Raw genomic sequence first — 16,089 nt, forward strand, 5'->3', positions numbered from 1 at the left:
TTATCATGGTATGACAAATTAGAAAAAACATTACAAAGTGGCATTATAATAATATTGTAGAAAGTGTGTATGTACACAGAAAAAAGTTGAAGGACAAAACTAAAATGTGAAAATATTTACCTTTGGATGGTGGGATTAGAGAGGATTTTTACTTTATTACATTTTGGTTTTGCAATGAGCATGCTGTACTTTTGGGGGGAAAAAAGACTTGCCTTTTAGAAAAAAGTTCTTATAAGATAATGCAGTTGTACAGGGGCGCCTGGGTGGCTCAGTGGGTTAAAGCCTCTGCCTTCGGCTCGGGTCATGATCCCAGGGTCCTGGGATCGAGCCCTGCATCAGGCTCTCTGCTTGGCGGGGAGCCTGCTTCCCTTCCTCTCTCTCTCTGCCTCTCTGCCTACTTGTGATCTCTGTCTGTCAAATAAATAAATAAATAATCTTAAAAAAAAGATAATGCAGTTGTACAGATCCAAGTCCTAAAGGAGATCTTTGTTTTTATTTATTTATTTTAAAGTTTATTTAGTTTTTTTAGTAAAACTCTATACCTAATGTGGGTCTGGAACTCAGGACCCTGAGATCAAAAGTCATATGCTCTTCAGACTGGCACCCCAGGGGATTTTTGTTTTTATACAGCAACATCTTGAAAGAATTAGCAAAACCTGTAGGAAGAAAAAACAGCTGGGAGAAAGGATAATTATTTGTATAGTTCTGTTTATTACTAACAACTCATATGTTCAGTTTAACAAATAATAACAACAAAAACCAAGGACAAAACTAAAGAGGCATCAGCCAGGAGTCGGATCATTCGCGTGCCAGTCCTGACTGGGTTACTGACTTCCTGCTGTAAGCAAGGTGTTTCCCATCTCTGGGCCTGTAACTTCAGCGGCCCCACATGTATTGATGACCAGCCTTGTTCCAAAATGGATTCAAAGTGGCTTATTATCCCGAGAGATCAAATGTGTGAAAGCACTTTGAAAAGTACCAAGGATCATTACAATGTAAGTATAAATACTTTTTGTGCCACCAAACAATTCAGCTAAGCCATTTATTGATTGTCCACTACAAGTAACAGTAGTGCATTGTGTCTCACAACTCACAAAAGTGTTTTCATACGCACTGATTCATTTGCTCCTCGGGAGCCTGTAAACCATAGAGGCATTATACTATAGCAGTTAAAAATGTTGGTTTCTAGTGCTAGACTGCTTGGGCTTGAAATACCGCCCTTCTTCTCTTTACTGTGTGACCTACAGCAAGTTACTTCACATTTCTGAGGATTTCTGAACCTCGATGTCTCCATCTATAAAATGGAGTTAATAACAGCCAGTAGCATTGGCATCTTAAAGCTGGTGTCATTATCAAATAAGCTGATACACTTGAACTTAGAACAGGGGTAGGCGTATAGTAAGGGCTCAATAAATATAAGGTCTTTCTAGGAAAAATCTTACCTAAATTTTAGCATAGATCTCAGGGAAGAAACTTGGCAGGGACACTCTCACTGCTCCGTGTGCATGCTGCCTCAATGCTGACTGCGAAACAAACACTGAGTGCCATTTTCACTTTTTTTTTTTTTTTTTTTTGTGGAAGTGAAAATCTTCAGATTTCCTTTGGTTAGCGAGAACAGGTACTAATGTAGGTCATTCATAAAAGTGAGGCAGTCTAATGTGACCTTTTGAAAAGTGAGGACTAACTGTATATTTCTTTTAGTCTACATAGCAGTCATTTAATAAATGGACTGCCTGAGTCTCTTTACTACACCATACTGTCCTGGGTGCACAGAATCTGTAAGAGACATTTTTCTTTTTTTTCAATTTTTTTTTTAAAGATTTATATTTCACTACATCATACTGCCCTGGGTGCACAGAATCTGTAAAAGACATTTCTTTCTTTCTTTTTTTTATTTTCTTTAAAGATTTCTATTTCTTTCAGAGACAGAGAGAGAGAGAGCAAGCACGAGCAGGGGAAGGCACAGAGGAAGAAGCAGACACTCCTGCCAAGAAGGAAGCCTGATGTGGGGCTCAATCCCAGGATCCTGGGACCATGACCTGAACCAAAGGCAGATGCTTAACCAGCTGAGCCACCCAGGCGTCCCTGTAAGGGACATTTCAAAAGAGACTGTCATACCTTCCTTAATCTCATTAAGGCAAGCTAGGTTTTTAAAATATCCTCTAACACAAAAATGTCAATGATATTATCACTTAGCAGATAAGTCCTAACCCCAAAAGAAGCAGAAAAATGAGAGATCATGGGGCACCAGAACAGTGAAAGAAGTGTCTTGGAAGACATGGCATGTCATTTGGAATCTCTGGTATCTGGGGGGGGGTGGGGTGAGGGGGTATATTCTTTTTTGGGCTTAGATGCAGTGAGGTTCTTAAATGACTCAGTATCAGCAGCTGAAGCCATATGATCTTTACAGCAGATAGGGAAAGCTCTCCCCGCAGAAATGTGGTGAGCATCTTTCACAAGGAACCCTTCCTGCTTCTCCACGTGCCAGAGACCTCAGCCAAGAAAGGAGAGTGAAGGAGATACAACCCTGTAGGAAATATAGTGACAGTGACGTGAGGCAGCTCCACTCTTTTGAGTCACCCAAATCTATAAATAAGCCTGAAAGTCAGAGAGAAATTAGTCCCTCTGTTGTTTACGTAATGTTTTCACAAAAAGCATTTTTACAATTCTTTTAAGCATGGTCCCTACTCACAATTTATCCTGGCTTGAGAAAAGGGTTTAGGAATTAATTTTTCAGTTGTGACAAAAGAGCTAGAAATGATGTAAAAACTGAAACTCTAAGAGCCAACTCCATATGCTCTTTAACCTCCTACCAAAACCAGCAGGAAATCTACTACATGTTCCTTCAAAGTCTATAGGATACAAGGGTCAGCCAACCCAATTCTTTGCTTTAGAGATTTTTTTTAAAAAGGCAGTCCACAGTGCCACTCGAGATGTTTTATGTCACAATATTTTCTTTTTTTGTAGAATATTTATACTTGGCTTGTAAATGATTCTATATCTTTTTTAAAAGATTTTACTTATTTATTTGTCAGAGAGAGAGAGAGCGCACAAGCAGGCAGGGTGGCAGGCAGAGAGAAGATGGCTCCCCGCTGAGCAAGTAGCCCAATGCAGGACTCGATCCCAGAACCCTGGGATCATGACCTGAGCTGAAGGTAGCCGCTTAACTGAGCCACCCCGGCGTCCCTAAGTGATTCTGTATTATGTTGGCACTTCTGGAGTGAAAACTCTCACCAGATATGAGACTGCAACCAACTGAAACCCCAACCTGAGGAAATAGTGCCATTCTTTAGTTTAGGGAAGACAGAACTGTGACCACCAGAGAGGGTTGCACTATCCAGAAACACAGCAGGGCTTCTGACTCATTTCCTACTCAAGTACTTTTAGTTCCTTAATATGGGCACCATCATTTGCCTACAAGATTCCATGGTAAATTGGTTTTGTTTTCCTTTACGTGCATAGCCTTATCCTTACTCCTCTAAAATCAGGCAGATCAACAACTTGCTTTTTTTTAATATACATATTTTACTTATTTGACACACACAGAGAGAGAGTGTACATGCAGGAGCAGTGACAGGGAGAAGGAGAAGCAGGATCCCACTGAACAAGAAGCCCAATGCTGGGCTTGATCCCAGAACCCCAGGATCATGACCTGAGCGGAAGGCAGACACTTAACTGACTGAGCCACCCAGATACCTACAATTTGCTTTAAAATTAGTCTGGGAAAGGGTACCTGGATGGCTCAGCCAATTGAGCATCTGACTTTTTTTTTTTTTTTTAAATGAGCATCTGACTCCTGATCTCATCTCAGATCTTGAACTCATGGTCTCAGGTTTGATCTCATGGTTGTGGGTTCAAGCCTTTGGGTTGGGCTCCATGCTGGGCATGGAGCCTACTTTAAATAAAACAAAAATAAAATAAAATTAGCCTGGGAAGTCCAAGAAGTGTTGAGACATATACAGCAGCTGATGCAGCAATTTCCTTGTACCCAGGTAAGGAAACACCAAAATCCTCCACCAACCTGCTCACACATTCTAGAGGATGATCTAGGACTCAAACAGGTGCCAGAGTGAGGCGCTATACTCCACAGGAGAGGCAGCCCGCTTGCTGTGCAAGTGAGTCCCTTGGCCTTGGATTTGGAAGATCCTCCCTCTGACCCCATAGTCTTTGAATTAACGTGCTTTATACGAGGAGGGGGAAATCCTTCAATGAGACATTCAAGATCAAACTGATTTTTTTAAAGAGAGAAGTTGGTTTACAGGTATCACTTTGTCACCTGCAAAGGGGGCAATGTAAACTCTCCTAGACACATAAAATGGGATTCTGTATAAAGATTTTGCATAATCAATCATTGTATTTAAAAATTAATTTGGGGGCTGCACCTGAATGGCTCAATCAGTTGAGTGACCAACTCCTGATTTCAGCTCAAGTCATGATCTTAGGGTCCTGAGATAGCACCTCACATGGGTCAGGCTCCTTGTTCAGCAGGGAATCTGCTTGTCCCTCTCTCTTTGCCCCTCCCCCTGCTCATGCTCTGTCCCTCTATCTCAAATAAATACATAAATCTTTAACAAAATAAAATAAAATGAAAATTAATTTGGGGGTGCCAGGGTGGTTCAGTTGGTTAAGCGTCAGCTTTCATCTCAGGTCATGATCCCTAGTGGTGGGATAGAGCCCCATATAGGGCTTGCTGCTTAGTGGGGAGTCTGCTTCTCCCTTTCCCTCTGCCCCTACCACCTGTGCGCTCTCTCTTTCTAGTTTAAATAAATAAATAAATAAATATTCATTTGGGGGTACCTGGGTCTACTGACCTCGGCTCAGGTTATGATCTCAGGCTCCTAGGATCCAACCCTCTTCTTCTGCTTCTGCTTCTCACCCTCCCTCTCCCTCTGCCCCTCTAGCCTTCACTCATGTGCTCGCACTCTCTCTCTCTCAAAAAAAAAAAAAAAAATTTTTTTTTAATCAGTTTGGCTAAATTAAAAAAAAAAATCTTTAAAAAATAAAAATGGGTGGGGGGCGCCTGGGTAGTTCAGTGGGTTAAGCCTCTGCCTTCGGCTCAGGTCATGATCTCAGGGTCCTGGGATCGAGCCCTGCATTGGGCTACTTGCTCAGCGGGGAGCCTGCTTCCCCCTCTCTCTTTGCCTGCTTCTCTGCCTACTTGTGATCTCTCTTGCTGTCAAATAAATAAATAAAATCTTTAAAAAAAAGAATAAAATAAAATACTTCTAAAAAAATAAAAATAAAAATAAAAATGGGAGGCGCCTGGGTGGCTCAGTGGGTTAAAGCCTCTGCCTTCCGCTCAGGTCATGATCCCAGGATCCTGGAATCGAGCCCCACAATGGGTTTTCTGCTCTGCGGAGAGCCTGCTTCCTCCTCTCTCTGCCTGCCTCTCTGCCTACTTGTGATCTCTGTCTGTCAAATAAATAAATAAAATCCTTAAAAAAATAAAATAAAATAGCATAAAAAAAAATAAAAATGGGAGGCTCCTGGGTGGCTTGGTTGGTTAAGTATCTGACTCTCCATTTCCGCTCAGGTCATGATCTCAATTGGGCTCCCTGCTCAGCAAGAAGCCTGCTTCTCCCTCTCCCTCCACTCCTCCCCGGCCCTACTCGTGCTCTCGCTCCCAAATAATAAAATCTTAAAAAAAAAAAAAAAGGCGACACCTGGGTTGCTTAAGCAACTGCCTTAGGCTCAGGTCATGATCCCAGGGTCCTGATACCGAGTCCTACAACTGGCTCCTTGCTCAGAGCAGAGCCTGCTTCTCCCTCTCCCTCTGCCTGGTGCTCCCCCTGCTTGTGTGCATGCACTCTCGCTCTTGCTCTCTCTCTCTCTCTCTCTCGTGGGTAAATGAATAAAAACCTTTAAAAAAAAAATCTGGCATTTTACTGTGAACCTAAAACTGCTCTAAAACATAAAGACTATTAAAAGGAAAAACAGGGGTGCCTGTGTGGTTCAGTTGATTAAGCGTCCAACTCTTGATCTCAGCTCAAGAGTGAGTTGGAGCCCCGCGTTGGGCATGGAGGCTGCTAAGAACAAAAACAAAAACAGTTGTACAAAATACAAAATAATTACTCTGACCATTTGTTTTCTCAGCCTCTCATTTATCCAGTTTCATAGAGTCACTAATATTTAGCCCACTGGAACTTAGCAAATAATAGAACTTGAAAAGGAAACTAACATTTATTAAGCACCTACTAAGTGCTAAAGGGATTTACATACACCATATCTTTTAATTCCTGATAGCAGCTCTCATTCACTCTAAGCTTGCACATTCTTTCTTTAAAACACTAATTTTTAGGGGCACCTGGGTGGCTCAGTGGGTTAAAGCCTCTGCCTTCAGCTCAGGTCATGATCCCAGAGTCCAGGGATTGAGTCCCACATTGGGCTCTTTGCTTAGCAGGGAGCCTGCTTCTTCCTCTCTCTCTCTGCTTGCCTCTCTGCCTACTTGTGATCTCTCTCTGTCAAATAAATAAATAGAATCTTTTAAAAATAATAAAAAAATAAAATACTCATTTAAAAAAAAGATTTTATTTATTTATATGTTTGTTTGTTTGTTTGTTTGTTTTAGAGATGGCAGGCGGGAGTAGAGGAAGAGGGACAAGCTGACTCCATGCTGAGTGCAGAGCCCACTGAAGGGCTTGATCCCACAGTCCTAAGATCAGAACCCTGAGATCATGACCTGAGCCAAAACCAAGAGTCAGATGCTTAACTGACTGAGCCACCCAGGAGGCCCCCCAAATACTCATTTTTTTAAAAGATTTTATTTATTTGGCAGAGAGAGAGATCACAAGTAGGCAGAGAGGCAGGCAGAGAGGGGGGGCGGGAAGCAGGTTCCCCGCTGAGCAGAGAGCCCTATGCGGGACTCGATCCCAGGACCCTGGGATCATGACTCGAGCTGAAGGCAGAGGCTTTAACCCACTGAGCCACCCAGGTACCCCCCAAATACTCATTTTTTAAAAGACACATATTTCTCTAGTTTCTTTGCTCTCTCATGCACATTTGACAAAGGTACCATTTACCGAGGAGTCTTATAGTTAGTAAGTGCAGGGTTTAAATACACACCATTCTGCCTCCCTGGAAAAAGTGATAATTATGAGAGAAATAAGGATCCAGAAGAAATCAAGAGCTTATTGACTGTAATTAATAAAATTCTTTAGGTCAGGAATCTTCATTTAAGATTTATAGAATTTTAAGAGACATGAATAATTATATGTGTATACACAGACAGACACACATACATATTATTACAGAGAACCACACACTTTAAGAGATGGAAGGATAAAAATAAATAAAAATAAATGAAAAAAAAGAGAGATGGAAGGAATTGTAAATGAGAAAACTTCAGACCCACACATGAGTAGCCATATTAAAATGTGCTGAAGAGCTCTGATGCCCCCAAAATTAATTGCCCAATCCAAGACCAAGGAATTATGTGGTCTTTTTCAGCATTTCAAGTCTCTGGTTAAGATCTTCAAGATCAACTTCCTCAGAACCATGAGGGTCAATGGATAGGCTTGCCTGAGGTTTTACTTTGGGCAAATCAGGCAACATAAAGTCAACAAAACCAACCCTGGATCTTGATTCTGGCTTTGGAGAAGTTGGGGGGGTTGAGTCCTGACCTGTTCATTTCAATAAATATAATTCAAAGTCACAATAATACAGTCTTCCAGAAAGAAATCCCAGACTTAAAGACAGTAGGCTATTATTACTTTCGAGAGGGCAGCATATAATCTGGAGAACTAGACAACTCCCCCAGCATGCAAACGGTGGTAGCAGTGACATTTTGTTGGCCCTTGCTTCAAGGGCAATCTGGACCTTCTTTTTTCAAACTGGACTTTTTAAAAAAGAACACTTTTTCAAAATATGTGCCATGATGATCCAGTGTGGTAGTGGTTTTAAAACCTTTGTGTGTGTGTGTGTGTGTGTGTGTGTGTGTTAAAGATCTCTCAGAGATCTATATACACTTTGAAAACTGTTAGCTACTATAAAGGAACCCACTGTACTCCTAATCAATCACTAATAACCTTCTCTCACCTATGGAGGAATAGTTTTTTTTTTTTTTCTTAAGTGGAGCACACGGAGCCCAATGTGGGGCTTGAACTCACAACCCCAAGATCAAGACCTGAGCTGAGATCAAGGGTCAGATGCTTACCTGACTGAGCCACCCAAGCACCCCAAGGAATAGTCTTATAACAACTGGAAAACTTCAACATATATTAAGCAATTCCAGTTTCTACCAGCATTCCCTATACTTACTAGGAACCAGTGAAGGAAACAAATCATTCTTCTTATAGGAGTCACTCTGAAAGAAAAAAGACCACTGGGATATGATTGGTTTGAGTTCCAAACACGCAATTTTTCATAGTAAGCCTTCAGTAAATATTTCATATAATTAACTTAAGTTAACTTAATCACCCTCAAACTTCCTTTCTGTGAAAGGGAATTTATTTTTATTTTTTTATGCCTTCTGGAAATTAGCTTTAGGAGTGACTATGAGTTTTGCTTCTTTTTACACGTGTGGTCTCATATAAGAATTGGGAAATCTTTTATCTTTAAGCCTGGAGATGCTACTTGTGAAAGATGATTCAGTTTAATAAAGTCAGAGGACCCTTTTTTCAACAAATAAGTGGCGAGGAGAAAAGGACAAGCAGGAAGAAGGGAGTGTTAGGATGAAAAGATTTAAAAGATGTATCGGCAAATATAGTGTGTAGATCTTTTTGGATCTTTCTGGATCTTTATTTCAACAAAAAGCTGTAAAAAATATATTTCTGAGAATAAATAAAATATAATGTATATTGAGTATTAAGGATTTATTAAGGAGTTAATATTAAGGAATTATTTTTAATTGTATTGTGCATCATAATGGCATTGTTTTATATTATAAAGACAAAGGGTATGTGTCAGAAATATATACTGAATATATATACTGAATATATACTGAATTGTTTATGCGTGAAATTATATGACGTCTGAGATTTGCTTTAAATTCCTTCTTCCCAACACACAAAAAAAGTGTCAGGAGGAGAGAGATAGAAGAAATAAAAGAAGCAGAATGTTGACAACTGTTAAAATTGATGGGTACCTGGAAGTTCATTATATTGTTCTCTCTAATATTCTATATGTTTAAAGTTTCCATGATAAAGTTTTCTTTTTCATTTTTATTTTTCTTCTTTAAGGTTTTAGTTTCACTCCATTTAGTCAACATGAAGTGTTATATTAGTCTCAGGTGTACAATACAGCGACTCAACAATTTCGTACAATACCTGGTGATCATCACAACAAGTGCACTCCTTAATCCCCCTTACCTATTTCACACACCCCATTTCACCTCCCATCTGGCAACCATCAGTTTGTTCTCTATAGTTAAGACTCTTTCTTGGTTTGTCTCTCTGTCTCTCTTCTTTTTCCTTCTGCTTTTTTTTTCTTAAATTTCACATATGAGTGAAATCATATGGTATTTGTCTTTCTCTGAATGACTTATAACAGCATTATTTACAATAGCCAAGATACGGAAGCAGCCCAAGTGCCCATCAAAAGATAAAGAAGATGTGGCATATATACACAATAGAATATTATTCAGACATAAAGGGAATGAAATCCTGCCATTTGCAATGACATAGACGGAGCTAGAGATTATAACTCTTTTTTATTTTAAATCAGAGTCCTTGCATTCCAAGACTGGAAGCTGAGCAGTACACAAGGTGCGGTTCAGACAAAAATTTCAACAAGGAAGATCAGAGCTAAATTATGTCTGAAATATAAAATCTTTAAAAAAGAGTTCCATGGGGTCAGAAATGCCTAGCAAGATAAAAAGAATAAAAACAATTTCTCTTTACTTCATACTGAAGGAACAGAGAATAAAGAATATTAATGTCTATGGCTCCTGAACTTCTATTTATTTGATTTTTCTAGATTTATACATACAAAGTTCTGAGATTTTTATACTATTTTCAATAAGAGAGTAAATTGTTTTCACCACATATAAATTAAATATTGAAACATGAGTCTAAATCACTGTACATTAAAGACTTTCAGATTTGTCCAGCTCATAAAAATGTCCCTGCATCCATATTGTGGTATTATCAAGATGATGATAAAAGACCATCAGCCTATGTCTCATGAGTTCAGCATAAAAACACATCAAATGTCAGCTAAATGACTGTAAATATGCCCCCTGGCCTTAAAAACTTCACAAGGATTATTGTACCATTCAAAAAGCCCATGTAGAAATATATTCTACCACTACTGGTACTAGCATTCCAGATTCAGTTTCCCATTTCTGTACTGACCTGTCTTTCAGGAGGAAGGTGTGAGAAACAAGGGGCCGGGGATCTCATAGAAAAGGGCCCCAGTACACATACTGGTGATGCCTTGAGGGGATCACCGGTTTTTGCTAAAGTTCCACTGGTTCTGCCAAGGGCACCTTTCTTGACATCCTCAGTAAATCCAATACTGACCAGGTCTGTCGGGGCTTCCTCCTGAGGCAAGAAGGTAAGAATCACATTGGGTTCTCAGTTTATCACACATTTGTTTATTGTAATACCTACCATCTGCCAAACATTCTTGGAAGCACAGGTGAAGAAGTGGTGAGCAAAGAGACATAGTTCCTACCCTCACACAGTTTAGACTCTAGTATAAGTCAATGACCATTAAAGCAGGCTTCGAGCCTCTGGCCCACAAGCTGCTTCTTGCTCTTTCAATGACGACGTTTTAAGGGTCACACCCTGTGGTACCTCAGTGATTAAGAGCTACACATAAATATGCATAGATAGATCTACAAGAAAGTTCACCAAGCTTTAGCAGTGGCAAAGTCTGGATTTATTCCCTCGTTTGACAGAATCCATTGACCACCTAACGTAAAGTCCACACAGGGCTAGGGATGCTACAGTAAACAAAACAGACAGATGTCCCTGTCCATATACAACTGATATTCCAGGGGACAAAACATATAAACAAAATCGCTAAGTGAATGGTACAGTATGTTGGAGATACGAGCGATAGAGAAAAAAACATAAAGCAGAAAAGAGGGAAGAGGTGGACATTTCAGAGAAGGTAGCTGGGAAGGGACTCAGAGAAGAGAACATGTAAGTGCAGACCTGAAGGAAGTAAGCGAGGGAGAGGGCAGATAGCTAGAGAACACAGAGTACCGGAAGTACAAAGGTCCTGAGGTGGGAATCAGCATGTGTGTTTGAAGAAGCAGGAAGAGGCCAGTGTGGCCGAGGCAGAGTAAACAAAGGGGAGAACAGAGAGAATGAGGGCAGAGAGAAGAGATGAGAGTGCCTATGGGCAGCATCCTTGGTCAGAGGAAAGCTGCTTCCTGTTACTGTAAGTGAAATTAAAAGCCAATGGAATGGGGCCTTTAAGTGGCTCCGTTGGTTAAGTGTCTGACTTCAGCTCTGGTCAAGATCTTAGGGTCCTGGGATTGAGCCCCATCCCAAGTCCCGGTCAGTGGGGAGTCTGCTTCCTCTTCTCCCTCAGCAATTCAAAGGCATTACAGGGATATCCCTCTTGCCCTAAAACACTCCATGACTACCTTCTGGAAGCTTAAACCACCCTCAGTGATGATGACAAAAAGCAAAACTTGATTGCATTGGTTATATGCCATGCATTGCATTTAACTTCCTTATTCATATTAGCTCATTTAATAATCTCAATGAACTTATGAGACTTGGTAACAATTATTAACTATGATCATCCCCCTTTTCTTTTTCTTAAGATTTATTTATTTGACAGAAAGACACAGCAAGAGAGGGAACACAAGCAGGGGGAGTGGGAGAGGGAGAAGCAGGCTTCCTGCTGAGCAAGGAGGCCGATGTGGGTCTCCATGTGGGTCTCGATGGGTGGCTTGATGAGGGGCTCAATGCAGAGCTTGATCCCAGGACCCCAGGGTCATGACCTGAGTAGAAGGCAGACGCTTAACGACTGAGCCACCAAGGCGCCCCGATCATCTCCCTCGTTAAAGTTCAGAGGACTGAGTCTTTGAAAGGGTAAGCCCCTTGCCCGAGGTCTCAAAGTTAATAAATGGTGAATCTAGGATCTGAATATAGGCCATTTCACTACTGAACTCATACTCTTAACCAACACCAAAAGAGAGTGCTTTATACTCTAGGATCTTGCAGCCCTTAATCCAAGAGCCCTTTATTAAAATGCAAACTATCTCTGGGGGGATAAAATTGAGATCTTAAGAACAAAAATGTTTAACACACTTCTGTGTGTGTGTGTGTGTGTGTGTGTGTGTGTGTGGTTATTTTTAAAAGATTTTATTTATTTATTTGACAGAGAGAGAGATGACAAGTAGACAGAGAGGCAGGCAGAGAGAGAGGGGGGAAGCAGGCTCCCTGCTGAGAAGAGAGCCTGATGTGGGGCTCGATCCCAGGACCCTGAGATCATGACCTGAGCCGAAGGCAGACGCTTAACCCACTGAGCCACCCAGGTGCCCCGTGTTTTGTTTTTTATTTGTTTTTTTACACAAGTACATTCTAAAGATAACTTCATCTTTGTTTTCTACTCCGATGTTACCAGCTTATAAGGGTCATGTGACAGCAGAAGTCGAGCTCTGTTAGGAAAAGTATGTGGGCAGAGAAAAGGTGCAAATGTCACCTGCTTTACATTCCTGCCAGGGTTCCTCTGAAAGCCACATTCCTAAGCAGAAAAAAAAAAAATCTTCTGGTGCACAATAAAAATCTCAGCTGTCAGTCAAGTCTCCCTTTCTGAAAGTACTCACCATAATGGCTGTCTTGGATTTATATGACACATGATAGTTCTCAGCAATTTCTATCAGGTATTGTTCTACTAGTACTTGGGGTAGAGTGTTCACATTTAATTTTCACATGAGCTAGAAGATAAAGAACATAACAGACTTGGTCACACACATATCTACAAATTCGGAAACAAAAAGGGTTTAGTTTGTGTAATATGGCAGCACTCTCCTGGGATGAAAGAGCCTCAGACCAAGTAAAATAAGAGGAAGAAAATAAACATAATAAAAAATACTTTGACTCGAGAATTCTGACTTTATACGTATTTGAGTTGTCAGAGGTGATACAACACACTCAGCAACCAGCACAGCAGGGCACCATCCAATCAGAACGGACACGCTGGGGTCGCCTGGGTGGCTCAGTGGGTTAAGCCTCTGCCTTTGGCTCAGGTCATGATCCTAGGGCTCTCTGCTCAGCAGGGAGCCTGCTTCCCCCCCACCCTCTCTCTCTGCCTGCCTCTCTGCCCACTTGTGATCTCTCTGTCAAATAAATAAATAAAATCTTTAAAAAAAATTGGACACGCTAGAGACTGAGAGCATTTGCCAGCATTAAACAACACTGCAGCCAGATCTCTGTGTCTCAGCTGAATATCAGTGCTGAATTTTATGTGTGTGGTCCTGATGGAAGATGTCCAAAAGCTGAAGCTTCTAAGTTTATTAACTTCCTTCATATCACTAGGCCAGTTTCATTTAGGAAAATCTATGCCTTCTTCATAAAGGAACCATCTCACCTTGCTTGAGGCTAGTTTTTTGATAAGCATCTGAGTTCCCTAATCTAAAATGCTCTGCCTCCAATGCAAAACTTATTTCTAAACATCTTGCAGTCTGCAGAAAATTAAGTGTTCTTTTTCTGGATTTCTTGACATAGAAAAATGTGTGTCTCTGTAAGAGTACTACCTGAGAGCTGACAGTTCCAATCTCGTTGGTTCAACACAGCTGGCCATATTCTTGGCTGTACTTTGCACGCAGCTGATTAGATACCTGGAGCAAACCATCATCAAGAAAGAAATAAAGGCAAAATTCATCAAGTTATGGCAAATTTGCTTGAGATGAAGAACTACCAAAAGAGCAAAAATCACTTTCATATTACCTCATTGAAATTACATTCTTTTAGCATCAAAACAGCAGCAACAGCAACATTTAACAAGTGCTTTTCTTTGTTTTTAAATATCTGATAAATGTTAAACTTAGAAACTCTAATTGTAAACACCTTATAAATTAGGATTCCTGTCTCCACACAAAAGAAATCCAATTTCAAATTTTGCTTTATTTTTTTAGGTAAGGTTTATTTATTTGTATCTATTATTGACATTAAAAGAAAACCATTTTTTCATTTAAAGACTAGCAGGAGAAAAAACTTTTATCATTGTCCTTTAAGAGAAAAAAGGATTCCTCGAACTAATCCCACAATTCCAAACAAGAAGCACTAGTGATACCCTCACCTACAGTCGTAGCACAGGCAGTGAAAACTATTAGACTTAATATTTTCTTTTTTTTTTTTTTTAAGATTTTATTTATTTATTTGACAGACAGAGATCACGAGTAGGCAGAGAAGCAGGCAAAGAGAGAGGAGGAAGCAGGCTCCCGGCTGAGCAGAAAGCCCGATGCGGGGCTCGATCCCAGAACCCTGGGATCATGACCCGAGCCGAAGGCAGAGGCTTTAATCCACTGAGCCACCCAGGTGCCCCTTAATATTTTCTTTTTTTAAAAAAAGATTTTATTTATTTATTTGACAGAGAGATCACAAGTAGACAGAGAGGCGAAGGGGTGGTGGGGGAGGGAAGGAGACACCCTGCTGTGCAGAGAGTCTGATGCCGGGCTCAATCCCAGGGCCCTGGGATCATATTCTGAGCCAAAGGCAGAGGCTTAACCCACTGAGCCAACCAGGCACCCCTAGACTTACTATTTTCAACTCAGGTACCTCTGACTGGAGGGCGGGGCTGTCCAGATTAGTGCAGTCACAGATTCAGTGAGACCAGAATCCAGTTCCCTAAGAAAATCACAAAGTTAGGCGACACAGGGTTTTATGTTTCTCCCCCCACCCCCGCCCCTGCTTCAAAGGAAGCCCATGGAGGCGCCTGGGTGGCTCAGTTGGTTAAGCATCTGTCTTCAACTCAGGTTATGATCCCTGAAGGGATCTGGGATTAAGCTTCTCCTTCTGCCCCTCCTCCCTGTTCCTACATCCTCCCTGTAATAAATAAATAAAATATATAAAAAAAAAAAAGGTAGGGGAGCCTGGGTGGCTCAGTTGGTTAAGCGTCTGCCTTTGGCACAGGTCATGGTCCCAGGGTTCTGGGATTGGGCCCCTCATCCTTGTTCAAGAGGAAGCCTGCTTCTCCCTCTGCCTGCCACTCCCCCTGCTTGTGCCCTCTCTCTCTCTCTGACAAATAAATAAATAAAATCTTTAATAAATAAATAAATAAATAAAAGGTAGCCCATGGACAATATTCAAAATATGTCAAATAATTCCTCTTAACTGAAATTAGAATACATACTTATATGTGCATATAGGTATATATAACTATACATACACACACACAATGTGTTTATGCAACATAGATAAATACAGAAATACATATACAGACTGGAAGAAATACACCAAAATTCTTAGCTCCAGACTTGGTGATTATGGATTCTTTTTTTGTCTGCATTTTCCCACTTTTCTACAAACTCAGGGGGAAAAAGACAACCATATGATTCTAAAAATGGCTCTTTGGACTGACCTAGTCTCTTCAAACAGCATTACTTCTTCCTATAAAAATTAGAGACAAAGTCCTTTGGCACAGTCTCAACAAGTTGAAGCCCACCCTTTTCCTCACTATGGGGCAAGGATGTTCTCTCACCCCTTTGAGCCTAACAAATGGTTCAAGTTCCACAGGTCTTACTTTGTGGCTTGGATCAAGCTAAACCAAGCCAGCAGCAGATCACAATATAGTTCCAGGATCTCCATGGCCTCCCTGAGGTAGTCTTCTCGGATAATGTCTTCCACTCAGATCTGAGCTCATGCACCCTTCCCAGCAGCCAGATAGTCAGCAATCTCTTTCCTTGCTTTCTAGGCCAGCTCGGTAGCAGCAGGAAGCACAGGTACAGAAAAATGCATGTACAAAGTGGAGTTCGTTGAATACAAAAGGCAGGTTATACGATAGGGTGAAACAGTGTTTTAATAAAAACAATAAAAAATATACACTGTATATGCATATATAAAGTTATCAGTGTTTTGCACTAGGTCAGTGGTTCTCAAAGGGCTGTCCCCAGATCAGTAACACCAGCATCACCTGGGAACCTGTTAGGGATGCAGATTCTTGGGGCCCACCCCAGAAATACTGAATCAG

At 40.9% G+C, this 16,089-nt stretch overlaps 1 protein-coding gene across 1 annotated transcript; it reads right to left on the reverse strand.

The window, feature by feature from the left end:
- Positions 1-2,333: 2,333 nt before the first annotated feature.
- On the reverse strand, positions 2,334-15,917 carry LOC116865970. The gene is made up of 5 exons (XM_032854627.1): positions 15,643-15,917; positions 14,679-14,747; positions 13,655-13,738; positions 8,257-8,302; positions 2,334-2,527 (listed from the first exon to the last, which is right to left on the reverse strand). Exons 1-5 carry the CDS (start codon positions 15,705-15,707, stop codon positions 2,405-2,407), a joined length of 387 nt encoding a protein of 128 aa, XP_032710518.1. The 5' UTR covers positions 15,708-15,917; the 3' UTR covers positions 2,334-2,404.
- Between the last annotated feature and the right edge of the window lie 172 nt (positions 15,918-16,089).

Source organism: Lontra canadensis, unplaced genomic scaffold, assembly GCF_010015895.1.
Source record: "Lontra canadensis isolate GAN:19392208 unplaced genomic scaffold, GSC_riverotter_1.0 scaffold8, whole genome shotgun sequence".
NCBI classification, from domain to species: domain Eukaryota; kingdom Metazoa; phylum Chordata; class Mammalia; order Carnivora; family Mustelidae; genus Lontra; species Lontra canadensis.

Coding starts and splice junctions, on each gene's coding strand:
- LOC116865970 (XM_032854627.1), bottom strand. CDS start 15,707: ATGGAGATCCTGGAACTATATTGTGATCTGCTGCTGGCTTGGTTTAGC. Junction 13,739..14,678: donor GCCCCGCCCTCCAGTCAGAG/GTACCTGAGTTG, acceptor GGTTTGCTCCAG/GTATCTAATCAGCTGCGTGC. Junction 2,528..8,256: donor GTTTCCTTCACTGGTTCCTA/GTAAGTATAGGG, acceptor TATTTCCTACAG/GGTTGTATCTCCTTCACTCT.